The sequence below is a fragment of the Catharus ustulatus genome, chromosome 11 (assembly GCF_009819885.2).
Source record: "Catharus ustulatus isolate bCatUst1 chromosome 11, bCatUst1.pri.v2, whole genome shotgun sequence".
NCBI classification, from domain to species: domain Eukaryota; kingdom Metazoa; phylum Chordata; class Aves; order Passeriformes; family Turdidae; genus Catharus; species Catharus ustulatus.
In genome coordinates, this window is record NC_046231.1 from 13,052,180 (window position 1) to 13,078,191 (window position 26,012).

General features: G+C 41.7%; 1 protein-coding gene across 1 annotated transcript; it reads right to left on the reverse strand.

The window, feature by feature from the left end:
* Positions 1 to 1,916: 1,916 nt before the first annotated feature.
* On the reverse strand, positions 1,917 to 25,752 carry MBTPS1 (membrane bound transcription factor peptidase, site 1). The gene is made up of 23 exons (XM_033069379.1): positions 25,672 to 25,752; positions 23,405 to 23,897; positions 22,032 to 22,289; positions 21,403 to 21,606; positions 20,931 to 21,041; positions 19,589 to 19,698; positions 19,108 to 19,224; positions 18,090 to 18,157; positions 17,445 to 17,547; positions 16,582 to 16,733; positions 15,594 to 15,755; positions 15,077 to 15,221; positions 13,882 to 14,070; positions 13,130 to 13,302; positions 12,409 to 12,524; positions 10,333 to 10,489; positions 9,705 to 9,829; positions 9,224 to 9,301; positions 7,601 to 7,741; positions 5,119 to 5,250; positions 4,516 to 4,642; positions 3,711 to 3,841; positions 1,917 to 2,716 (listed from the first exon to the last, which is right to left on the reverse strand). The coding sequence occupies exons 2-23, from the start codon at positions 23,589 to 23,591 to the stop codon at positions 2,520 to 2,522; spliced, it is 3,183 nt and encodes a 1,060-aa protein (XP_032925270.1). The 5' UTR covers positions 23,592 to 23,897; positions 25,672 to 25,752; the 3' UTR covers positions 1,917 to 2,519.
* Positions 25,753 to 26,012: the final 260 nt, after the last annotated feature.

The window sequence follows — 26,012 nt, forward strand, 5'->3', positions numbered from 1 at the left end:
TGGTAAGACGGATAAAGAGACTTTAATCAGCTGCTAGGAGGAATTATAGATGGCTAATTGTGCCTGCCACCTTCATTACATCTCTGCCGACTACAGGGCTTAGAAAAAACACTTAGAAGAGCCCTTCCAAGCCTTCATTAGCTGCACACCAAAGGCTTCGGAAATAATTGGCCTCTACGACTTAGAAATTGGCCACTGGGCTGTAAAATACCAGCCACTGGGAAAGGCTCTTAATTCGGACTGGTGCTTTGATACAGCTTGATTCTGGTTTCAAGGCTGCAGGGGAGCTCTAATCTCTCATTAGTGCTGCAATGAGGAGCAAGTCTCCTCATTAGCACCGACCTGAGAAGTGGCACCAAAGCTTTCCAGTCTTCCTCTGATGGAAGAACCTCAAACCAAAGAGGTGCAGCTCATCTCCCACACCAACACAGCAGCCCCAGACAGCTTCTCTGCTCAGTGGCTCTGGGCTCCATCCCTTATATTCTCCTCCCTTTCTCCCATTTATCTGGGTGCTCCAGCCCATGGGCTGCAAGCCATAACCTGAGGGTCCCTGTGGGTTGGCAGCTTTACCTGCTGCTGTGTCCCCTTGGCACAGGGAAAAAGGGCTGTTAATGTTTTCTACATTATTATCTCTGTAGAGTAGAAGGTAAAAAAAATGCAAATGGACAGTCCTTCTTTCATACAAATAAAAACACTGAACACAATTATGCTTTGCTACCTGCAGTCCTTTCTGAGGTCTGGCCCTTGAGATTTCACACCTTTACTGATAGATTTTTTGCACCCTGGACAAGTTGCACAGCTCCTGCTGGCTGTTCCTATGAGAGATGCTCATGCCATAGCTGAGATGCTGAAAATCCCCTCCCACCATTATGGATCTATGCTCAGAGAGGGAGGAGCAAGAGGCTCCAGCCTCACTGGGATGGCACAAGAAGCCCAATCTTGGAATCATCTTCTCAGCCTTAAAAATCTTCCACTCATGGCTCCAAAGCAAAAGCTCAGTGCCTTCTCTGCCACTGCAACAGGATCTTGCCTCTTCCAGAACAGAAATGTTGGAAAAAGGCAACCAGTCTTCAAGTAAGGGAAAATTGGTTTGCCCAATCTTTTTTGCAGGACACTCATGCACTGACAAACCCTATCCACAGCTGCCTGGATAGGCTTGTCCCACACTACATGGAGCAAAGTTCTCTCCTGCAATGCACTTTCCACAGCCCACCCCCATCCCCCCTGGTAAGCCCAAAGAGGAAGGGTGCAGCAGACTGCCCAGCAAGGCTGTCCCTGCCTCCTCTTTCTCCAGCTATACCCAGAGCTTACCATGAATTCACCCAGGACCATTCACCAGTGTACACAGCTTACCTGCCCAGGCTGCCACTCTATTCACAAATACAGGCAGCCCCCAGCTCCTGGCTCCTCCTAGGAAAAGGTGCTCGTTTGGAGCAATGATGAAAGGGCACTTGGCAGGGAAAAGCTCACAGTTTCACTACAAAAGAGAGAAGCTATTTCAATTATGGAAATATTATCTGGCACAGACAGGGGAAACTTGTGTCTGCATCCTTATTTAACCAGTGACAATTCACAGGCTTTCAAGCAGGACAAACCAAAGGAGACTGGGCTTTCATCTCTGTGACACCACATAGTGCTGTTAGGTGCCATTCCCATGACAGTTTTCTATACAGTTCTTTGAGGGATCTCTCCTTATCATGCGCTGATGAGTTCTGAAGGTTTCCAGAACTTTGTGCTCATTCAGAGCAAGCACTGTTTGTATGACTGCCCAGTTAGTGCTCCAAAGGAAAGCCTGCAACTTGGGATACTGCTGTTAAGGACAAAGATATGGTGGGAAGAGAGGTGACATGAAAATCTTCTCTACCCAAAAATTTGCTCTCTTTGACTGCAAGTGGAAAGAAGAGCCACTTAGCACGTTGTCTTTGCTTCATATAGATAACATATTTATTGAAAAATCTGCTTCACCAACAATGGTGAAATCGTGACCAAAAATTACAAAACATCATGGTAGTTGGCTTTATAAAAATAAACTGCAGGAGTATGCCTCACTGATTTGTACTGGTCTCTCTCAGTCCCTTCCTCCTTTAATGGTGCACATTATACTCTTCAGCATAATACCATTCTAGAAAATTGCATTCCATCCAAAAAAATGCACTTATTTTTCCTTAGCAGAGGTCCTTAAAGTGACTTTTCCCCCGCCCTCCCCAACAATAAATATAGAAAATAGCCTCTAAACAAATAAATTTTAGTTTGGTCAGCTTAAAAAAAAGGTCCATTTTCCCCGTTGGGATATGTAGTGACTAAGCAGCCATTTAAACAGTATTCAAGTCTTTGGTGGCTTCAGCTGCTTAAAGCTGCAGTTTTATGTACAGATGATCAACTGAGGTTCTTTTTTTCTCTCCACAAACCAAAGACTGTGAGATGATGTCAGGTGCACATTCACTGCACCTCCACGGGGAGCGATGCATGGCCCTGGAAAGCAAGCAGTCCAAGGAGGTCATCTTTGGCAAGGCAGACTCTCACACAGAAGGTGTCTTTGGTGGGTGAACCTGCTGCATCAGCTGCGGTCGTTTCACGCGCGGTTTCCGCCTCTTTGGCCTGCTCTTGGCTTTGTTGATCTGCACCACAAAGAATGCCAGGACCACCATGGCACCGAGAAAGGCAAAGACAGGAATGGTCTGTCCCACATCCTGGTTGTACCGGCCTGGCATTATCCCTAGAAAGGCAAAGAGGCAGCAGTTACCACGTGAGCCACGATGGCTTTGTGGTGCTAATGCCACTACCAAAAGGATCTGCCGCTAACTCTTGTTCAAAGCCCAGGCAGCCATTAATCAGATTACATCTCAGACAGGAAGATTAACAGCTGCAGACCGATTAGTGAAAATCAGATGGGATGCTAACGCTACAGAAAAGCACCAGCATTTCCACCTTGACCTATTTGGGCACATGAAAGCATAGCCCAGATTTCCCCTGTAACAACAGTCTTCTGTTTTGTGTTAGAAGAGAGATGCAGACACTTGACCATAATCTTACTACTAAGTAATTGCTGTAATTCAAATCCTGATGGAACAAGGAAAGTGATTTCACGCTTGCTCGCTCCAGAGACCGTGCATACAGTGAGGATGAGCTAGAGAAACAAACCCTTCATTTTTACAGGTGTCTCTGGCCCAGCAGCTCAGACTGGGAAAAGAGCACACGAGGCGTCCCAACTGCTTCCAGCTCAGCCTGCAGTGCTAAGTTTGTACAGGGTTGCCCACCTGAAAGCTGTTCTGAGTGCTAGACATCATTTGTTAGTGGAACAGCTTGCCCAAGACACCATTCTGACAAACTCTTCTGGACTCTACTTTGGTGCACTCACAGAAGGAATTTTAATTAGCAGTGCGCATGTGGTCACAGCTCCCAAGGATAGGAGCTGCTGTTGACCCATCAGTCTGAACAGCACCCAAGCAAAGCTCAACTATCAAAATGCACCCATCAAGATCTTCCTCCCAGTATGTCATGCACACTTTCTATTGAACAGACTATTCATATGCAAAAAAAATCTCCATCAGACAGCCTTTTACAACACAGCCATACTGTTATATGCATGTTTTTCACAACTGAAAATAAACAGCAGCCTCTCATACGGTTGTGCTGTGTTTTGGGTTTTTTTTCAAAGTTTATGCAAAAAGCAAAACCAAACAGTAACTTGCAAACTTCCAGATATTTACCTCCAGGAATGTCCCATGCTCCACTTTCTCCGGGGGACAATGGTCTCACTTGGGGTCGATTCTGTCGAAAACTGGGCAGTGCCACTTTATCAAGGTCAATTGACAACAATTTCTGATGTTTCCAAAGGTTGCTGGAAGAAATTTAAAGACAGAGGTGTCTGCCCACTTACTTCATTACTGTAAGGAATTTTATAGAAACATATAGAAGTGACAATACATATACAAGCTACGTATAACTCATTAGCTTGGACCTGAATGATGACCCAATCCATTCGTTAGGTTCTGCACTTTGCAGGCCTCCAAATTTAAATTCAGACACCACAGGGACACAACCTAGATTAGCAACTATTTACCAATAACTTTCTTGCACACAGACTTCCAGAAGTAACCACCAGCAGACAAGCAAGGGCTGTGTGCTGAGCCCTTTCCTTCAAGGGACTGGCAAATGGCACAAGAGAAGGCAGCACCAGGGGAGCTGTCCAGGAAAACATTGCAGAAAACTCTTTCCAAGGCACACGATGACGATGGGTTTCATTGAGACTGTTCACTCGAAGTTGGAATCACTCAATCACAACAGTGACTGGTGAAATCATTTTTAAAATCCCAGAGTTTCATAGTGTAGCTATTAGGTGAGTCAGAGTTATTCACTGAAGAGGCACTAATCATTATTTCCTCTTTGCAATCTGGTATTTTTCTAGGAATTGGAAAGGCATTACAGCTATTCCTTTCAAAAGCAGATAGAAAAAATAATTTTTCAGCTGAACTCAAAAGTGAGACCTCTTGTATAAGAAAGACATATACTAACCTGGGGGCAGTTTCATTCAAAGGCTGTGGTTTGGCCCAGGACAGGTGAGGACAAGCGGGAAGGGACCGGGGTTTAGGATCTCCCAAATGAGCCTCAAGCACCTTGGAGTATCTATGCAGATGGTTACCTGCAACTCACAGCAGAGAGACTGGCTTACCCAAAGACAGGCAAGATAAAAGTTACCAACACTGACCCTGGGCTAAACAGTGCTGCTGTAAACCCAGGAGCTGTTTACAGTAACGAGGACTCATAGCTAAATATCAGAATTAATCTAAGGGCACCTTACAAAACAGTAAGAGTCTGCACCTACCATAGCAGTTAATCCAAGTTTTTCTTGGCAGCATGTGAGATAAGACTGAATGCTTTATAACGCCCTGTAGCTAGTAACTAGAATGCCCCTGTGCAGAACCAGGCATCTGGATATTCCTACTCTATGAAAAGAACGCTTAATCACAACAAAACCCTGCAAAATGTGCTCTCTTCCACTAAAACAGCAGAGCCTGGCAGAGCTCACAGCAAACCAGCCTTACTGGCAGGTAGCTCAAGGGTTGCCCCAGCAGTCCCTCAGCTGCAGCTGTGCTCGGCTCCGAGGCTGTGTCTCACCTTCCATGCGCTCGGGGAGGGCGGAGCCGGCTCCCGACGGCGGCCGCTGCCGGTTCTCGGAATGGCTGAGGCTGGGCGGCATCACCCCGTAGGACGTGTACTGCAGCAGGGAATCCAGCAGCCAAAAGCAATCTGTGGGTTTCACAGCCCCAAGCCCCAGAACAGGATATACATTATGCCACATTTAAAATGGCTTATCTTTCTGCTAAGAAGGCTTTAATGACATTTAGAATTACAATCCATTTTGCTGGCTTTTGCTTTTCTCATTAAGTTCTAGGCTCATTTTCAGAAAGATGCAGCTTTCAACACACACCCCACATTCCCCTGCAACACACAAACATAACACTAAACTGCTCAGTCTTAAAATATCGTCCCTTGTGTACCAAATCAGGCTCTTTTTGGGAGCAGAACACACAAAAAAGGTTTTGAATACAGGAATTCCAGGTTGTGCAAGGCCATCCAAGTTTTGACAAAAATCACGAGGTTCTTCAGTGGAAGCAAAGAAAGTTCTGAGTTTCTGGTATATTTCTTAACAGGGAAATGGAGAACTAACTGGTTTTTTGAAAGCACAAAATAAAACCTTGCAAAGAAAAGTAAGAACAAGGTAATGTTTGCAGTGCAAGGACATGACTCATTTGCTTTCTCAAGTTTAAAAAAATAAACAAACAAACAAAGGAGAAACATTCTGGCTACATCCCAGCCAAAGGTACAAGCATAACCTACAGCAGCTATGGTACAGACCAGGCTGGGAATCAACACCACATTACACATGATCATGGTTTTCCTTTGCACTTCAACAGCTCATGATCCCTTGCTTTGATTCTCTCCTGAATTATTATCACCTTAATCCAGAGCTATCCTTAATGAACAAGCTAGTTCACATCACAGCTCTTTGCAGGAGTAGGACAATGCCTTATCAGCTGTTTCCACTACACAGCAAAGTATTTTTCTCAGAACTTCTACCCCTAGGAAGTTGGCTGGGAATGGGAGTTAATCTTCATAATCCCAGTGTCCCTTAAACCCTCACCTTTGATTTTTCAAAAGAGGTCAAACAGATTTTAAGGATTTATATTCACAAATGTTAGGAATTTTCCTCAGTTAAAGCCACCAATGTCTCTGCAAGAGACATAGCTCCTGGTTCACATTTTAAAAAGCTAATTTTAAAGGATTTCTTTAAAGCATTCCACTCTTTCTTGCTTCAGATGTCACAATGAATTTAACAGTATTAGGGAGGTCACAGAGCATTATTTTCTATTACTTAATTTAAAGCTATGTATCTTCCCTTTTGTTATGTGCTTTCAATAACCTGCAACAAGCACTAATGCACCAATGTGCACGTGTTAGGGCAACTCACAGGAAGCAACCCAAAGGCAGATAAGGAAAAATCAGAGAACTCTTACAAACCACAAAATGTATGGTAGAGAAAGATATGAGCTACAGATGGAGAGCTTCCTTATGCAGCAAGTTCCTTTAAACTTAAATAAATTAGGCAAGGGATGGATTACATAATGTAGTATTTTAAAATGTCAGTGACAAAAGCTTCAAAAATTATAGATGTACTTTTCATCACAAAAGGAAAATTCAGTTCTGTTCAGTGGAAATGCAGAAAAAGACTTCACATATTGGATTATCTTCCTCCCCTCAAGCCAAAGATCCACCAGTTTGTGCTTTATATATCATGAAAAACCTAAGCAATCTCTTAAAAATTTGCAAAGTGCTAGAAAAATGATTTTACAAGAATCAGCCATAGTGTATAGGCAGAGAGCATGGCTTCTCTGGGAGCCACAGAAAACATACACACAGCTCACACAACTGCTACCTAGAGTTGCAAACAAATGCTTTGACAACAAAAGGAGGTTCCTCCTTTCTGATGTTTACACTAGCTGATTTGTGACAAAATAGGATAACCTGAAAACAGTAATGCACAACTGAAACACTGAATATCACCATAAATTCTCACAGGAAACATTGCAAAGGGAACAAGGCAGGCAGAGGTGCAAACTCAAAAGATATATAGATTTTCTAGATAAATGTTCTGAAGATGTAACTAGGGAAAAAGTGGAAAGATCTCTTCACAACTTCACATCAAGAACGTGTAACCGTTCACGAATGTGTTTTGTTTACCGTCTGTAAACAAAACCACCCCAAAAATAAATAAATAAAAACCCCAGAAACCAAACCCCCTTGTTAAGCAGCCTACCCCAAAAATCAGCCCCCAAAGCTTGTAAACATTAAAAAAAAGTGCATATGGAAAACACCCCCATTTATCTAGAGCTATTTGGAGCTACAGAGCTATTTAATGTGGGGTGTTCTTTTGCTGTCAATGCATGTCACAGCATTTCAGCAGAGCCCTGCAGAACTGAGGTTAATCCCCAGTAAGGAATATTTAGTGTCTAAAAGCCACCTGCTCTGGGGGGGCTGTGAAAGCCCCAGAGGACAGCTGTCAGTGCAGGACAGTGACTGTCCCTGCATCCAGGCTCACCTTTCTGCCGGTGGCTGTCATCCAGGCAGTTGGAGTCGCCGTACAGAACTATTCTGCCACCACCTTCCGCAGGAACTTGGTAAAGCCCCAAGATAGGGACGTTCTCAATTACAGCAGTCTCCTGTTTTAAAACTTCAAGACCTAAAGCAAAGCACAAATAAATTTCACAGCCTGCAGAGCATCAATATCAATCTACTCATGAAACAACACAGCCTACGTTTCCAGCTGACAAATGCAACAATGCCCTACACCATGTCACACATTTTTGCAAGAGGTTTTCAAAACCCCCATGATGTTATGATAAAAATGTAAAGTTTCCTACTAATAATAATTTTTTTCTTTCTTTGGTGGAGAAAAAAAGATCTCACAACCTGGATTATCTTCAACAACCTTGAATAAAAAATTCTAGTATCTTCAGCAAAAGGTTTAAAATCAAAATGTTCTGCTCTCTATGTTGCTTCCATCCTTCTGCAGAATTGCACAGAAAGCTGGGTTTAGGTTAAAGGTTTCCTACCTTTCCTTCCTAAAATTATATCCATTAGGAAAAAAAAGACAAATTTCATATTTGTGTTTGAAATTCACTGCTCAGACAGCAGAAGCAAACCAGAAAGCTCTTCTGCCTCAAGAATTACAATGAAAAGGATTCAACAGAAAAAGCATTGACACTGACTTGTCAAACTGACAGTCTTTCTCTCACATAAGGATATATGTAAGTTATCAGCATACAGGATATTGTCTTTCCTCCAAAAGGCTCACACAGATGAGCTCTACTGCTCCAGAAAATGTCTCCACTAGGTAATCACCTCTGCTGAACAGCCTAAGTCAAAAATACAATGAGCTCACTGATCTTCTCTGGCAGTTGCTGAGTTGTATCAGAAGCACTGGATGTGCTTTTGCTGTCACACTCAAATACTCTACACCCATCTGCACAAATCTGACCTGCAACACCCTAACAGTGCTGGCCATTTGCTCCTGCACAGCACTTCCTAAAAGCTCATCAACTACAAGGTTTATTTTTTAAACTGCCTCCTGCCATTTCAGTTCTGAATTACCCCTTCCCAAATGAAAAGATATTATGATAAAAGAGAATGGAAATGCATCAAGAACAGAGCACTCAAGTCTGAGACCACAGGCATCCTGCATGCATAAAATTTTCTCTTATGAGAGTTTCACTGGTGACATTTTGTCTACTAAAATTTTCCTTATTTATATCCTTAGATCACCACAGCTACCACAACACTCATGCTAAATATGGCAATGATATATTTCAGTAGCATTTGAAATTTATGAGAAACATGAACAAGTAAAACAATTATAAAACAATTCCTCCCCTTCCAGAGACACATGCACATGCAGATGTGTTTCCATGCAGCAATCACAATACAGGGCTGCATGTAACACCTGGATATTGTATTATTTAATAATTGTATACAGAGTAACACTGCAGCTGCCTGTCAGGCATCAGCCACATGTTCTAGGCAAAATGAGAAAATGTAAAAATACCTCTCTTGTCAATGTCGTTTTGCATTTATTGTTTTTAGACCTTTAGACTTTGCAACTTTTCTTGTGCACCGACCCCAAAGTTCCACTCAAACACAGGCAAAAGGACCTGGAAGCTCATACCTTGATCCTTGAAAGTCTGTGCAATGACGATGCCATCTTCTGGGAACTTTGCAATACTGCACCCCGATGCATAATTCACTGGAAGACATCACAAAACTGCTGTTTAGACCAAAAATGACACTCCTTCCCTTCCCGACCCAACAAGCCCAGGAGAAAACATTGCCAGGAACACTGCACTGAATTTGCACATTTTGACCAAAGTGTGTATTTGCAGAGAAAGCACTGCTAAGCACAGCTTTCACAGACACACCTTTACACACTTTCCAAATCTTTCAATTTAGGAGTTCTTTTAAAATGAAAAGCAAGATCAAATACCATGAAAAAGTCTACAAAGGAAGAAATAATTTAAGAAATCATTTATGATACTCTTTTCACTGAATCTGAGCTGCTCCCTTGACTCTTGCTCAACCTCAAACTTGCAGAAAACCATTTTCCAAACACCCCACTGCAGCCTGTGTAGGCAATGGACTCCAGTACTCACTTTCATGACTTGCCATGGTAAAATCTCCTTCATAGAGCCCATCACTAAAGGCCATATTCCAGACAGAAAGTAGATCATTGAGAGCTGGTATATTAGCACCTCCAGTATCAGGCATCCACCACTGCCTGTAGAAATTACAGTGTGACACTGATTATTGGTTTTCAGAATACACTCCTAGAGTTTGGATAACAGAAAGTCACATGTCTTCCTGCATGTATTCTTTCTTTATATGCAATATAAACATGCAATAATTTCATTTCATAATTTCAGGGTACATGACCTGGTGATACTCTTGCAATGCCACTTTCTATTCTGCTCCCCTAAAGTAAAAACATGTCCATTTTTATTTGTTGGTCTCGTCTCCAATTTCTTATTTCTTTTCATTGTAAATGTTTTTCTTGGCATTAAAAGTAGAATACAGTACCAAAGAGGCCTCCCAATTATGATAAAATGGGTAGCTGTGCTCCTTAAGTTCTAGCCTAAGGTCAGTTCTGCTACTTAAGGTAGCACCTTCTTGCAGGTAATACCCAAGTGCTGAAGTACAGTGCATCACATTTGGAATTTTTAGGGTAATATGTGCAATTCTATGGCATTTGATTTCCCAAAGCACTTGCAAATAAGTCAGTACCTTGTGTTTTCATCATAAAACTTGACTTTTCTCATCACAGATGTGTTGTACCAGTCACTAAAGACTATCAGTGAGAGTCCATTATCAACATCCCTCCTCAACTTGGTGATCTCTTCAGGGAAATACTCTTCCTCACTGTCCACCATCAGTAAAGTCCCTGTGTGTAAAAGCAGAAACAAGAGCTCTTCAGGCTGGTCACTGTGATGTTACTACTATTTACAAAAGCCACACAGAAGCCAATACAAGTGTAGATTTTCCCATTATCTGCTCCATGTTCCCTGCTCTGGCAGCTCATCTAATGAAGTCATATTTAAGGATGGCAAATTTAAGACAAATGTATCCCAGAATTAGTCTGGCAGCACAGAAAGTTTTTTAGAGTGTTACTTTTGATTCCTGCTTGTGTGGTCTCAAGAACTGAATGCCCACATGTGTCAGGCGTGTGTTTTGCAGTTTGGTGCTACCCAAATGCTCCATAAATTGAGCCAAACTGTGGCACAGTTGGACAATGAGGGGATTCACCACTGATCCAAATCTGAGTGCTAAAGCAGATGCAGTCTGATCAGGAGGTTTTTCACTACTCCAGCTCTAACAGCACTCACTGCTGCAGAGTGCCAGCCAGTTAGACTGCAACTTCTTTGAAATGTGGTTTGATTTACCCCTTGAAAACTACAGTTGCATTCTGGTAGGCTTGACTGAAGTGCCACTGCCACTTTCACATAACCCCCTCCCACTCCTGTTAACAAGCAAGCACAACTTTCTCTGCATTACCAAAAAAACACACAACCAGAAAAACACTTTTATTCCCTGAAAACAAGCTTAAGCTTTTAGACTGGTTCTAAATACCAAGCCCTTTTCCTTCTTCACTTTCTGCCCAGATTGCCCAGAGAGGTGGTGAAATTTCCACCCTCAGAGACAACACAAATCTTGACAGGATGATACCCTGAGCAACCTGATAAACCACAATGAGCCCTATGTCTCACAGTTCCTTGCAACCACGCCAATTCCACAGATCCAGACAGTCTGCATTTGGAAAGCCTTCTGATAAAGATCCTGTAGAAATGGGACAGAGTGCACCCTCACCAAGTGTGAAAACAATACAAGCTAGGGACAAGTGGCAGATGGACCACAGATCACTGAGTTTTGTTCTCCTCACTTCTTCTTCAGGAAATGCTGGAAGCCAAACAAGCTCCAATCAAATGAGGCTCAATACGATGGTGAATCAGAGGACAGAGAAGTCCCCTAATGCTGCTCTCTATCAATTATAAAACTAGTGATCTCAGAAGAAACACTATTTGATACTTTTTTCCATGTGTACATCCCCTGAACTCTAAAAGCACTGGTGAGCTATTCACTGAACCATCAAGATAAACAAAATATTACTACTGGCAACAGATCTGGAGCTGGCAAACCCAGGAGAACGCACTCTCACCTTACAGTGCACTGAAAAACATCCCAGCCCAAAACAGCAGAAGGTTTCTGGAGCATGCCATGGTTAAACAAGAGGCATATGGGAGCAGAAAAGAGCACAAACAACTTGCTCTGTCTCCTCCCTGGCCAACCTATCCAATTTCCTTCCTGATGAACACAGAAACAAACCACATACTGCTTTGGTATCACATACGGTTGGATGAACACTTCACCCACTCTCTTATCTCATCAAAGATCACTAAACATAAAAAGGAACCAGGATGGACACTTTTGATTTTAGTCCGTTAAACAGGTCATGCTTCATTCTGACTGTGCCAAAATCTTTTGGTAAATACAGTTCTGCCTTTGTGGGACTGAATACTGAAGGGCTTTTAACTCACTCAGAAGCTGATTTTTCCCTCTCTTTTTTCCATGGTAAGGACAGAGAACTGCACTAAATTCTACTAAACTCCAAAGCAAGATCTCCAGCAATACTCCACACAACTAAATATCAGCACATAAATAATAAATAATCCCAACGTCAAAATATTTTTCTATTACCACTAGAATTTCTATTTGTACCCTAAAAACATTTTTGGTCTTCCAACAAAAGGTCATTTCAGGAAGAAGTTAACAGTATGGAGAACAAGGAAATTAGCTCATGCTTACCATACTGACTTGCATCAAAACATGTAAACGGGGAACCAAGAACCTCAACAAAGTACCCCATGCTCCTGAGGTGCTGGTACATGTCCCTGAAGTTTGTATGGATATGGTCACCATTCCTTAGAAAGAGAAGAGTATTGAAGACATTTAGATCTGGCATGTAGAAATCTGATTTCCACCTTTCTGATTTTCTGAAATCCTGTCCACCTGCCACCTCTGCATACACCAAGCTTTCCAAAAGCTTGTGTCCTGGTCACTGACCCAATTAATCCTCACTGAGATACTACTGCACCGTTTTTGCTATGGATGTTTCTCTGCTCCAGCTAAGCAAAGTCTTCTCTGCTTTGAAGACAGTCTCTCTTAAGAGACTAGGGGTCTCTTCCTATCTTTTAAAATGTCAAGTTTGTTTGACAAATGAATGCTGAAGCAGTTAGTGAAGTGTCCCCTTTAACTTCCTCTGAGAAATTAGGTCAGAATAGAAAAGTCAAACAAAAATCTCAGTATCTTAAATGAGCATTTTAAAAGCTTTTCATTCCATGTGAATAAAACCACAGAGCACAAAAACAGTCCTGCAACGAAAGCATAGAGTCTAAGTGCTTTTCATGGATTTCTTACAAAAGATAATCCCATGCCCCTCCAAAAAGGCCAGAACTGTCCAGTAAAGTTACAGCACATCATTAACACAATCAAGAAGTACTGATTTAATAGAACCTGAGATAAATACCAATCTAATGGATCATTCTTCATCCTCAAATTATCCCTGGGGAAGTATCCTGGTGGATAACGGAGGTTATGGTACTGATCCCAAAGGACTCGCTTACTGCGAGGTGGAGTAGGAATAATCTTCACTTTTATTGGAAGCTTCACCGTTGAAGTCTGCTCTGCACCATTCTTAGACTGAAGGACAGAACAAACTACAGTGAAATCCTTTCTCCCCACAGGAATCAGTTAACCATGGATTGTAAAAGACCAAAAAACTGGAGGTACCAAATCTACTTTTTGTCACCAGTACCAGCTCCAGAGACCATGAGATTACTTTTGCCCTAAATTGCTGCAGTAATTTTTTCTGCACTCAACAGTTTACAATTGTGCTCAGAATGTAAAATATTTAACATATGTTACAACTGTGATCTGGTTCAATTGTTCAAAACCTTAAAAGTTTCTCTGAAACAATTAAGCATGGTTCTAGAAGAAACATATTTAGGTAATCTTTTTCAAAATACTTCACTTAAAGTCCACAATAAACAAATGAAAGTATGATGTTGGTCCCAAAGAGAGGTTTCCTGATTCTAAATTACATGCAATTTGCTCTCAATTATAAAGAACATTATTTGTACTCTTTAATTTCTTGGCCTAAATTTAACTTATGCTTCAAATGACAGGGCTAGAGCAAACCCTTAAAACCAATATATTTGTATATCAGAAAGCAGTTTTGACAACTCTTCACCCAGAAAATCCAAAATGCACAGAACTTACTTCATTTTCTGCAGGGGATGATACTGTGATCATAACATGACCCTGAGCAATGCCTTCCCAAGATGCTGCTTTCTTTGCTACAGAGATGGAAATTGCCAAGTATCCAGACCAAGGCCACAAGACTGGGGAATAAGAGAAAGCCACTTCGATGTTATCCCCATTTTGGGGGAGATAGGGTTGCCAGTCTGGCTGTGAAATGAAGAAACACAGTATTTGCAATCACTAATTCCTTCACACATAGCCCTCTTCCTCAGCATGAAGTAACAAATATTAGGTCTTCTGAAGATTATACTAAATTTAAAAGTGCCCCCCAAGCCCCAAAGTTTGGTGGTGTGTCAGTGATTCAACCCAATCATGACACCTCAGTGACCCAGACCAGAGGCTTTTCAGAGGCAGGACTGTGAGAAGCTGCCCAAGTAAAGCTGCTTTAACATTCTGTGCAAAAATTTATTGGTGAGAACACAAAATTTCCCTTTGATAACAAAGCAAGTTAACAGTGGAACAGACACAGGCCAATTACATCAGCTGTATTACCATGAGCTAATAACCTTGGATAAGAGCTTCAGTGCCCTTTAATGTAAACTTGAATCTAAAACAGACCTCAGGAGCCACACTAAAATGTTGAAATTAGGCTCATTTACATTGGCTGGAGTTACAAGACAGGTGTCTTTTTAAACTTGTATCAATTCTCAAATCTATTCTACATTTAAACTTACTTAATTAAAAGCCTCCCTAGCCAGCCAACACGCTCAGCATCACTGCTGTGAAAGAACAGGTTTGGCAGCAGAGCCTGGTTAAGCTGATACAATCAGGTCACTCTGACCCATGGAAAAGGCTTAATTTAGTGTCAGGATCCTTTACTGAGATCATTTGTGCTCCAGGATGAAAACAAATACATTAAAAAGGTCTGTCCAAAAGATTTTAAATGCTATTAGAGAATACAAAGAAACCTCTAAGTACCTCTTAATTCAAACTGGTTTTGCAAAGATAAAATGTTACACGCCCTGAAAACAATGTATTGCTTGAAAACTTGTAGACAGATGCTGACAAATCCTCCAATCTCAGTGCACCCTTTAATCAAACATTTTGTATCTCTTGCTCCCAGCAGGGAGGTTTATTCTATGCTAAAGTAGTATTTTCTGGGAAGGTTTTAGCAACACTAGCAGTCACAATTTGGAACAATGTTAACACTTACCTTGTCTACAATTCTCCCAGTGACTCCCATGCCATTAAGGATAGTAACATTAACAATAGTTGGCATCCCTCCATAATATATGGGCTGGGAACAATAGGGCCACATGTAGGGACATTCGGTCAGGTCAATATAGCTTGGACTCAAACTACAGCAGGACAGAGGAGGGAAAATTTAAAGAGGAAAAAATTAACAAGAAACAGAAGAATATACCACTACACATAACTACAAAAACGTTTCAGATAAACCATGCCATTCATAGTTATTCAAGTACTTTCCACTGTGTTCTTACATTATTCATAACATCTAAGGCTAAAAGATAAAAGATCATCCCCTACATTGCTGTGTGATTTCTCATCCATTCCCTGGACAAAATTCATGCTTGAGATTACGCAAGATCTGTGCAAGCCCTTACTGTTGCACAAGCACAGATTGCCCAACTGAGCTACACATGCACCACCTGCTCTCCTAAACAAAAGAGCAAATTCTATTGTACCATTGATTAAGGATTAAAATTAACCTGGCCTGTGGTTTATAGCTGTTGAGGATCTGATAAGCTCTCAGAAGATCCAATTTGCCATGTCCTTGTTCAAACATGTTGACTCCAGGAAGTCTCCGTGCTGATGCAATAAGGGCCTGCTTCATACTTGCTGGATTCACCATTTCACGCTTCTGAACTGTGCTGAAACAGGAAAAAAGAGACCACAAAATCAGCTTGCTGTAACATTTCTGTTCACATTTGTCTATTACTGCTTCGTTTCTCATGATACAAATGTAGAAGATGGACAAGTTTCTGATACATTCCTCTTAAAAACTAGTAACACATGAATTTATCTCCTTACAGTGTGCTCCAGGACCAGCAGTCACTACAATCAGGGCAGTATCTTTATATGCTAAATAAAATCCCCCTCTTCCAAGGGGAAAAATACCTCTGTTGTTCAAACCAAAATGCAACGTTTTTTTGAGGAAATATGATGGTGATTTTGAATTTTTTGTATGTTTCTCAAATAAAGGTTTGTCTCATGGAGTAGCTATGACAAACACAGGGTATGGACTTGCAGTTTCCACTTTCAAATTCTTCAGGGTACAACAACTGAGTTATGCAACAAGATCATGGCCATAAAATCCTGTATCCTGTAAAATTTACAGGTACATAGATAACTACCTACTAAAGGTGCCCACTTTGCACCAGTCGCTCTTTTATGACAGTTGACAGAAGCACAGTAAACACAAATGATTAAAAAATGTGACAAAATTGTCTCACAGTACTGTTCTCCCTAACTACATTCTCAAAGACCTATTATTCAAAACAGTTCTCAAGTTTTTTCATGAAACACAGAGGTAGCCAGATAAGGTAATGTCTCAAGCAGAACAACAGTGATTTTATTCTCCAAGTATGTTTTCCTGCATCTAAACACAATTTAGTTTTATTTGATGGATTCCTTCATAGAGAATGTTAAGACCCTCCTGATTGATATCCTTTTTAGAGGTTCTTATTTAAGACTTACCTCACTAAGAGAGTGACAGCACCTGCCACCACAGGAGATGCCACACTCGTCCCAGAGAGGGAGCGGCATCCACCTTTCATACCAGACCCTCTCACTCCAGAGCCATAAGTAACAATATCAGGCTTCACTCTGCCATAACCTCCAGGCAGCTCCTGTGAAAGAAAACAAATGGATTATTGCCCCAATGTAAAATGAACACTGATGGCTTCACCTGAGCACTTAAATTAACTGCAGGTCGTTCAGAAGTCAAATTAGCGACCAAATTACCCAAGGTTCAGCATCACAGAATAGCAACTAAGCCAAAGGACTCAAGCTGTTTAGGACAAGTTCCCAACTGTTCAAGGTTACTGCTGATCAGCATTTCTGCTAAGCAGGAAACCACTGACAAAATGAGAACCACACTGCTATTGGCTACACAAACAGAAACATGTGACAGTCCCCTTGGTCAAGACTGCTGTGCAAGCTCATCTGATATTATGTGTGCAGCAAGCACCACCTCAGCTCCACAGCAAGTAAGTGCAATTTCACATGGAGCACCTGGAAATCCTAGGATTTTTCAATTAAAGGACAAGAGTAGAGAGCTCTGCAGATTTAACCACACAGACAAGTCTTCACCATCAACCAAAAGGAAGTGGATGTTTTACAAATTCATCAAAAATGTCAATAGTAGTCAGGACTAATAATGAGAAACCCTGAAAATAACATAAAGCTTCTTGCTTAAAGACTTACAATTTCTAACTATTCTGATCTCTGATGAAATCTTTTCTCCAACACATATCTACACAGGATTGCCTATTCAGGTTTCCCTTCCAAGGCCCTTATTTTGGCTGCACATCTGAGTGATCACCAGGAAAATATCTTACCCAAGTGGTCATTCCCCTGGATGAGAAGCGAGCTATATTGTCTTCAAAGTCAATGCCACCTACTCCAATCACATCCATCTGGTCAGCAGGATTATTCAGAGTCCTACAATAAGTTGGGAGACAGGAACAAAAACATTAAAACAATACCCAAAAAAACCAAGATACACTCATAAGTTTATGCTGGTAACAGAAGTGCTGCAATCAGATTTTTGTCACAAACTTCACAGGTGACAGAAACTTATCACACAGTTACTAATTCAGTAACTATCAAACCATGTCCCTTGAAGACAAAACAAAACCTATTTTTAGGCACTTATTTTAGAAATACACTACACATTGTTCAGGGTTGATCCCTTCCATATTCCTTAAGTTCAAGATCAGTACCCAAAGCTGTGTGCTCACACTAACAGGGAAATGTCAGCTGGAAGCACTGCCATGCTTCTTTTGCTGACTTTCCACTGTTTCAAAGAAAAACATTCAGTTAAGTACTTCACAAAATGCAAGTAATAAGGACAGGGAAAAGAGTTTAACTTGAGTCACTTCCTAAGATTAGAGAAAAAAGGGAGAGAAAACTTCCTGACCAAGCACAACTACTTCCAAACCCACATAACAACACAGTTGGCTTTCTTTGAAGCTAACACTCACCCATATAAAGGGCCATCGTTGCCAATAGCAGAGACCATGATGACATTGTTGGCAGTCAGCTCCCAAACCTACAAAAAACAATGTTTACAATAAGGCTATGCCTCCAAAAATGAGACTTTTCTAACAGACATAACTTCTTTCTGAGCCTCACAAGATACATCTCACTGTATATCCAGTATTAAGCTCTGAACTTCCTTAAAATTATTTGAGCAATAACCCAGCCTTGATAGCAACACTGCTGACAGAATCTTCCTACACCAAAGGGAAAACTCTTGTCTGTAACAAAGCACTGCAGATGACAAAGTCAAGTAGTTATCATGAATCCCCTCCAGTAGTGCTTTGGGGAGTACAGTGAAGTCACTGTCAAACTAAATTTCAATGCAGGTTATCATAAAAAAAACAAGGAAGAATTTATACACTTCAAGCCCCTTAACTGGCTTTACAAAGAACAACTATATCCTTCAGTTGAAAAGTAAATTAATTCACTTAATGCTTTTGAAAGCCAGGCCAAATACTCAGGGAACTATGACATTTACAAAGACAAAAACCTAATTCCATCTTAACCTGAACCAAATCTCCTGGCACACAGCTGAATCAACTACCTGCACTTTCTACCTATTTGTTATTAAATTCACTAAAATCATGTCATATCATACACTTTTTTTTCCCATTAAATAAATTAACCATGCAGAAATTTAAAAAAAACCCCAAGAGTGGATTTCAGTTAATGTCTCCTATTAAAGGTCCTTTTAGTTGTCTGCTTGGGAGTAATTTTCTAGCAGATCATCAAGCATTTTGTTAAAGGGCATTTTCCATAACTCTGTGGACATCTAGGTTGTGCCTGGGATTTTTTAACCCATTCCTTATATATATTTCTAAAAGGCTGTACACTGTACAAAATTTCTGTCACACAAATGAAACACAGAAACTGTCAGCAGGACCAGACACAAACAAGTGCAAGTCCAGCATTTGTGTGAGAGATACAAACACTATGCCCACTTCATTTCCTTTTACTAACCTTGTCAACAAATGGATGATCCATGAAGTCTGGCCCACCAATACTTAGATTCAGAACATCTATCTTCTTTAAAATTGCATAATTAAAAGCATCCAGAAACCAAGATGTATATGAGACCTATGTAAGAAAGAGGGGAAAAATTTGCCATTAAAAAAACCCAGGGATTTCATGACAATACACACTTTAGACAGAGAGGAAAAACAACATTAATATACAGCACAAAAGTGACAATGGTCTTTAATTTCTAGCATTCAGTACATTTGAGTGACTGCTCCATTATACACATAAGACTTCCACATAGTATTTCTGAAAACTATTCCAGATCTGGAAACTGACAGAAGGCAGTATTATAAACAGAAAGCTGTATCCTTTCCACTAATCAATGTCTACATTTATGAGTGCATGCAATAATCCCAAAGGAAAGGATTATTACAGCATTAATCTGCAAAGGCAGGAATTGAAATACATGTAAAATAGCTACCTGATTATTGGTGAACACTCTGAAAATGTGCAGTTCAGCATTTGGAGCAAATCCCTGGCATTCCCTCATGCTGGCTATCACACCTGCTACAAAAGTCCCATGGCCTAAACCTATCAGCATGAGAAGGAAACAAAGTAAGACATTAGAAGACAAACAATTTCATTGCCAAGAATTTTTACCACTGAACATCATCTATAGCAAAAATCACATAAATTTAACAGACTTTACAACAAACCACAAGTGCTGGGTTCAGTCCTAGTCTTTTTGAACCATTTTGCTACCAGGTTCAGTGGGACAGACAGAATTTGCAGCACGCTGTAGCCACACAACCAGCTGATGAAATTTGGGTGATTCATTCTCCAATCCATTCACTCCTGATTGCCACCAGTGACGTCATGACAAAAACCAGTATTTTGGAAAAAGCAGCTCATTTCACAGTTAATGTATTTTAATGCAGATTTCCTAAAGGATTTTTATCCGGAGTCTGCAATAACCAAATATTTTAAGCATGAGCAATGAGACAAGAAAACACTTTTCTCTTCTCCTCAAAAAATACTTTAACTTTTGCTTTATTGGACTGCTCACATTTTATTTTTGTACTCCAGAGCTATCCAGCCACCCTCTGGGCATGAAGCTTAGAGAAAGAGCTACCCAAAAGCAGGTGCTGCAATGTAAAGTAATTACTGTATAAACAAACCTATGGAGGTGCATACAAGACTGAGCAATACAAGCATCCACCTTGAACTTTAGGGAGATTCAATGGCCAACTGACTCACTGACCCAAACTGTATGAAGTTAATAATCTGTGAAAGTACATGGTCAGGGCAAGTCAGGGTCAACATACAAAAAAGGAATACAAACATAGTGTAGAAAATAAAAGGATCAGTTATACAGAATAGAAAAACTTTACAGGAAGGTGCCAAACTGATCAGTTTAGGACAGCACAGTAAGGAAAGAAAATGTTATCCTTCATCAGTATGGAAATATGTACCACTATGAAACAGCAACATGAAAAGGAGTAGGAAAGAAAACACCTTTGTTGGGCTTGCTCTAACTGCCACCTTCTCTGACAGCATACTCACAGGTGCACAGTAACTTTTTGCCCTGACATTTTTCAACAGCTGTGATGAAGTATCACACATGACTCCAAGGAAACTCACACAGCACCCTCTTGGAACCTCAATACTCCCTGCTGAATTTGGTATGAGCACAAAGTGCCTGGGACACTGCAAAATTAAACTTTAAATACTGAGATACACAGTTTTAACAGAGGTTAGCAGCACAGCAGCAAGCACAAAACACACAAGTGTCAGGAATAGTTGGAAAATGCACAGTAACTCACCGTCATCCAAGGTTCTCTCATTAGTCCAGTTTGTTCTCTCCTTTACATTTTTGAAATGTGGATGCTTCTCACTCAGACCAGTGTCAAACACTGCTACTCTCACACCAGCACCTATTAAGAGAAACCCACTGCTTTTTCTGATTCAGCTCCATAGCAAATCTATTCTATCTATCAAGTTAAAAGAGAATTTTTGTTTAATTTACAATCCAAGTCAGTTATAGATAATAAACTCATATTCCAACTCAGAAATTCAGTCAAAGATCACAAACATGACCAACTTCCCTAAGTAAAGTACACATACACAAACAAGCACTCCACAAATATACAAAGCTTTTCAAACCAAATTATTTCCCAACCTTTGCAACCTGGCAGCCAGTGAGAGGTTAACACACACGAGTGAATTAGCTTCTCCTTACACTTCACTTGTTTTTCCAAGAAGGTTATTGTTCTCAGGCAACAAGCAAAAGCATACCTGTGTAACCCATCTGCCAGAGGACATCTGCCTGCAAGGTCTGGGCGACCTGGCGAGGGATGGCTCTCAGCAAGCGCCTGCTCGAGTGCCGGCCTGTGGCGTGCCAGAAGCCAGACCCCAAAGACAGACTTGCTCTCCTCAAGGGACGAGATGACTGCCACTTCTGAGTCCACCTGGTTTCATTGCAGTGCAGCATTGGATCAGCTGTGTGGAATTAGGATGAAGAAAATTAGAAACAGCATGAGGAAAAGCATAATAGAATTGATTCTTATGCAAACTTAAGATGTCATACTGTTAAAAAAGAAGTTTTAGATTATTGAGTATCGATTTTCTCTAATCAATATCAGAAAAGCTGCTGGTCTATCTGCTATGGGTACAGAGGTCCCTATTCTCAGGTAACCAAGTGCTGCAAAATAAACGTGTCTATGTTGTGGATGGAAATACAGCACGCTTCAGCAAATGTATGACAAGACCCTTATAATTTTATAACCAAAAGAAGAGATTTCTGTTCATTTATGAAAAACTGCAGGGCACTTTTCATTTGTGTAATGCCAAGCTGATGGTCTGAAATAAGGCTAAGAACACTGTTCCAAAGCAGATCCCATGCAGCCACACAGAAAATAACTTACACTCCGAATACTTGAGCAACCGAAAGACCTTTCTCTGAGGTGTCACACGCTTGATGTTTGGATGATCTTCCAGTGTGAGGACTCCATCCCTCTGCTTCTCGTTGATCTGGATAACTTCAAAATCACTGGGATAGTCACTGGCCGGGTTGTTGCGAGGTACAATCCTCCAGTTCTCAATATCACTATTTTTTAGTGCGCTTGAAATAAATTTACTTCGAGCTTTAGCTGTGAAGTATCCATTAAAAGCCACAATGTACTCTGGAACAAGAGCATAACTTTATCAGAACTGGTGTTTAAGCAGTTTATGCATGGATTCACATTGCAAAGTCTGAATTTTTCTTTTCTTTATTCAGAACAGATAATCACAATTTGAAGCCCTTTTTGTTGCTTTTACAAGTTTGCAATTTATTTGTGCACTATGTAAAGGTGTGGGGGGTGTTGCATCAGGAAACATAAGAAATAGGACAAAAGCCTTTGAAAGGTAGAATCAAAAATAACAGGGAAAGGCAAAATGACCTGAGAGGAGCAGAGGTGAGGGAACAGATTTGTTACAAACTGATATGCCAATTCAGTATGGTTTAAAGATTCTACACGGTACTGAGCTTTAGTGCAAATTACTGACACCAACTATGACAAGCTCAGAAAACAAAGTCAGACTCAACAGTCCAGTCCTTGATCTGCACCACTGATTTGTCAGCAGGCTCAGCCCCAGCTCACATCACCATGTTCATGCTAAGGCTGTGGCCAGCTATGCACAGGAATGTCACTTCTGTCACCCTCCTGCAAGCACCCAGGCACAGCACAGCTGCACTGCAGGAATCCTGCAGCTTCCTGAGGCAACACAAGGATGCAGGGTCAAGGTGTCTTACTGCTATCCTCTGCCATCCCAGCAGCAGTACCTGCCTCCCTCTGCCATTCATCTGCTCTCTTCATTATTATCTGCCAATTTTCCATGCAAACTTTTCCTTTCTTTTTTCATACAAACTTTTTATGTAACAAATCCACAGAGACTTCTTGCTTTTCTCTCCCCTTCAAGCCCTGTGTGGTCACATTTCATGAAAGAGCCTCAAGCATACCACTGGCCAGGTCAAAACAAACAGCTACTAAACACACCACCCTTGCCCACCTGAGCCTTCACACTCCATTTTCACTTATAAAATCCTGTGGATTTCCCTCTCCCTTCTCCTGTTAGGACACTGTCTCCAGCTAAACAAAGAACCTTTGAAAAAGTGCTCCTCTTTTTGAACATAGACAATTTAGCAGATTATGTGCTTCTACAGAAACCCTGAGAGCTACAATTGCACAAATATCACAAATCAGTAACACACACATGAAAATGGATTTTTTTTTTACACTGCTTAACTCTTTATTACCATGCTCCACGACCGTCGAAGTGAACTCCACTTTCAAAGTAAGACGAGAACATCCAGGACATATGTGAGCCTCATGAGAGGAATTCTCTACTCTGGTACCAAAGTGTTTTTTGCCACAGAGTAAAATAACAAACAGAACAAGCCAGACGTTTGCAAACTTCATGGTCATAGAAGAAAATGGTTTCATTCCAAAAATTCCATATATTCAAATCACAATTTTCTTCTTTATAAACTAGTTCATTTTTGTTTCAGTAAACGTTGCTTTCACTGTGCTGATCAATGGGATATTCTGAAAGCTGGATCCAAAATAAGTAGAGATTTCATGGTTTTTTCAGGTGAAGCCTAGAGATCAGGCTCATTTCTTTCTCCGCTTCTTCTCCATCTTGCATAAAATGATTCAGTCACTCAGGATGCGGCAGCTGAGTCCTGTACTCCATTTCTGATGGCAAAGTTAACTCCCCAGAAGAATTAGCAAAGCTGATTGTAAGCCAACCTGTAAGGCAGAATACAGAAAATAATTAGGTGCATTAGTAATAATAATTTGTGGAACTGTATAGCCTGACAAACACAAAAAAAAATAAACTTTTTGTCTTGTTTGAGAAATAGTAGGGGGAAAAGTGTCTCATATTTAATTTACTATTTTTCACCAACACTCAAGTTTTTCCCTTGTTCAGACCAGAGCACATGTAAAACACTCCAATATTTTATGTGACAAGAGAACAGGCAACAATGACCACCAAACTCAACCACACCTCACGTAAGTGGAGCAAAGAGCTAAAAATTACATGCAAGTCCCGTGGCAGGGAAAAGGTGAAAAATAAAATACTAACATGATTAAAGTATTCATGGACACTTAGAAAAGCATGGGTTTTTTTTTTTTTTTCCAATCAGAAACATAGCAAACAGAAATAATGCACAGAACTTCATTTTACACAAGCTGAATCAGATTCAAACGCTATGCCAAAACCAGGTAAGGACAAGAGATGCCAGAGGAGGCAAAGCTGCAGTAACTGTGCTTGAAAATCTGCATGAAAAAGCCTTTCAACATTTTTTTGACCTGGGGTGTGTGTTACTAAAAACATGGGCACCCGAGGAAATAAGAGCTGATTACAGCATGTGAAGTTAAAGGAAGGTGTTGAAAATGTTTTCCACATGGAGGGACGGCCTCTTCCCCTTATGTTCTGAAGTGCATAATCCACTGAAGAAAAACTGCAATGCTAGTATTCTTCTGAATTCCAAACACTCAACCAGCAACTGAGACACAAAAGGCCATTAAAAGATAAGAGAAACATTTATGTCTGGTTTGTCACAGCACCTGGAGAAGCAGAACAGAACTGTATACTGCAGCTGTGACCAGGACTCGAGAGTAGGAGCCTTATTAGGGGATTGACACGATTTAGGGGATTGACATGATTTGGGGGAATGATGGGTTGGCCTCACAGCACAACAGATGAATCAAGTCTGAATGCAACAGCTGTTACTTCATTTTTATTTAACTTTATTTAGCATTATCAAGTATTTCCTTGCAGTAGGGACAGAAATTACCTCTATTTTTATTTGACTGACAACACCATGGCAGACTGGGCGCTGCTTGTGGTTATAAATTTCCCCTTCATTCCTAACTCAACATAGTTACAGTGCACTGACTTCTGGCCTTGACTGAGCCTTATCACTTCATCGGTTAATAACCCCTTAGCAATAAAATAAAACAACCAAACAAATGAGCAACATAAACACCCTAATGGCTGATAACAGGTTGTATGTAAGCACGATAATGAAGTACAATGGATACTAAGAGCAAAGGAGCAGCACGCTCCCAGGTTTACTCTGTTGAACACTCACACAGTGAGGGAATGGACAGGACTCACACTTGCCAATTTGCCCCTGCCCCAGAAGAGCTACGCCTGGATTCACTCCCCGCTCCTGCCGAAGCGAGGGCACCCCATCCCCGGGACTGGGCACACCACAAGGACCGCCGGTGGCAGTGCACGGCACCGTCCTGTCCGGGGAGCCCAGCGAGCCCGGGCCCGGTACCGGCCCGGCCGGACTGAAGCCGCAGTGCGCTCGGCCGGGCACCGTGCGGGGCAGCGCCGCCGCTCCCGGTCCCCGCAGGTGGGAGAAAGTGACAGGCGGCGGGGAGTGCCCCACACCGCGGCGGAGGGTGAGGCAGCCCCGGACACGAGGAGCAGCGAGCGCCGCCCCAGCCGCGCCCCAGACCCTGAGGGAGCCGCGGCGCTCCCGGCCCGTCCCGCCCGCCCCGTGCTCACCGCGCCGCCGCCGCCGCCCGGCCCGCCGCCATCTTGTGCGCTGTTTACCGCCGCGCTCTCGCGAGAGCCCCGCGGGCCGCGCCGCGCATGCGCGGGAGGGGCCGGGCCCGGGAGGAGCCGCGCGGGGATCCCGGTACCCACAGGGAGGGCCGGGACGGCAGCTGCACCGGGACCGAGCGGCGTTCAAATGTATGGGTTTAAAACCCCTTTGCCAGCGAGCGGAAGGCGTTGTTAGCAGCACAAGTTTTATCCCGCAAACAACTGAATCGGAGGCTGTGGACAGACCTGTCAGGGGTCCCTGACCCTGATACCCCCCAGCTGCTCCCCATCTTCTCCACAAC

Excerpts from the sequence above, each read along its gene's own strand:
- MBTPS1 (XM_033069379.1), bottom strand. The coding sequence starts at position 23,591 with ATGAAACCATTTTCTTCTATGACCATGAAGTTTGCAAACGTCTGGCTT. Across the intron at positions 5,251-7,600 it reads TGACAGCCACCGGCAGAAAG|ATTGCTTTTGGCTGCTGGAT; the intron begins GTGAGCCTGGAT and ends TGAAACCCACAG. Across the intron at positions 4,643-5,118 it reads CCTCCCCGAGCGCATGGAAG|GTAACCATCTGCATAGATAC; the intron begins GTGAGACACAGC and ends TGTGAGTTGCAG.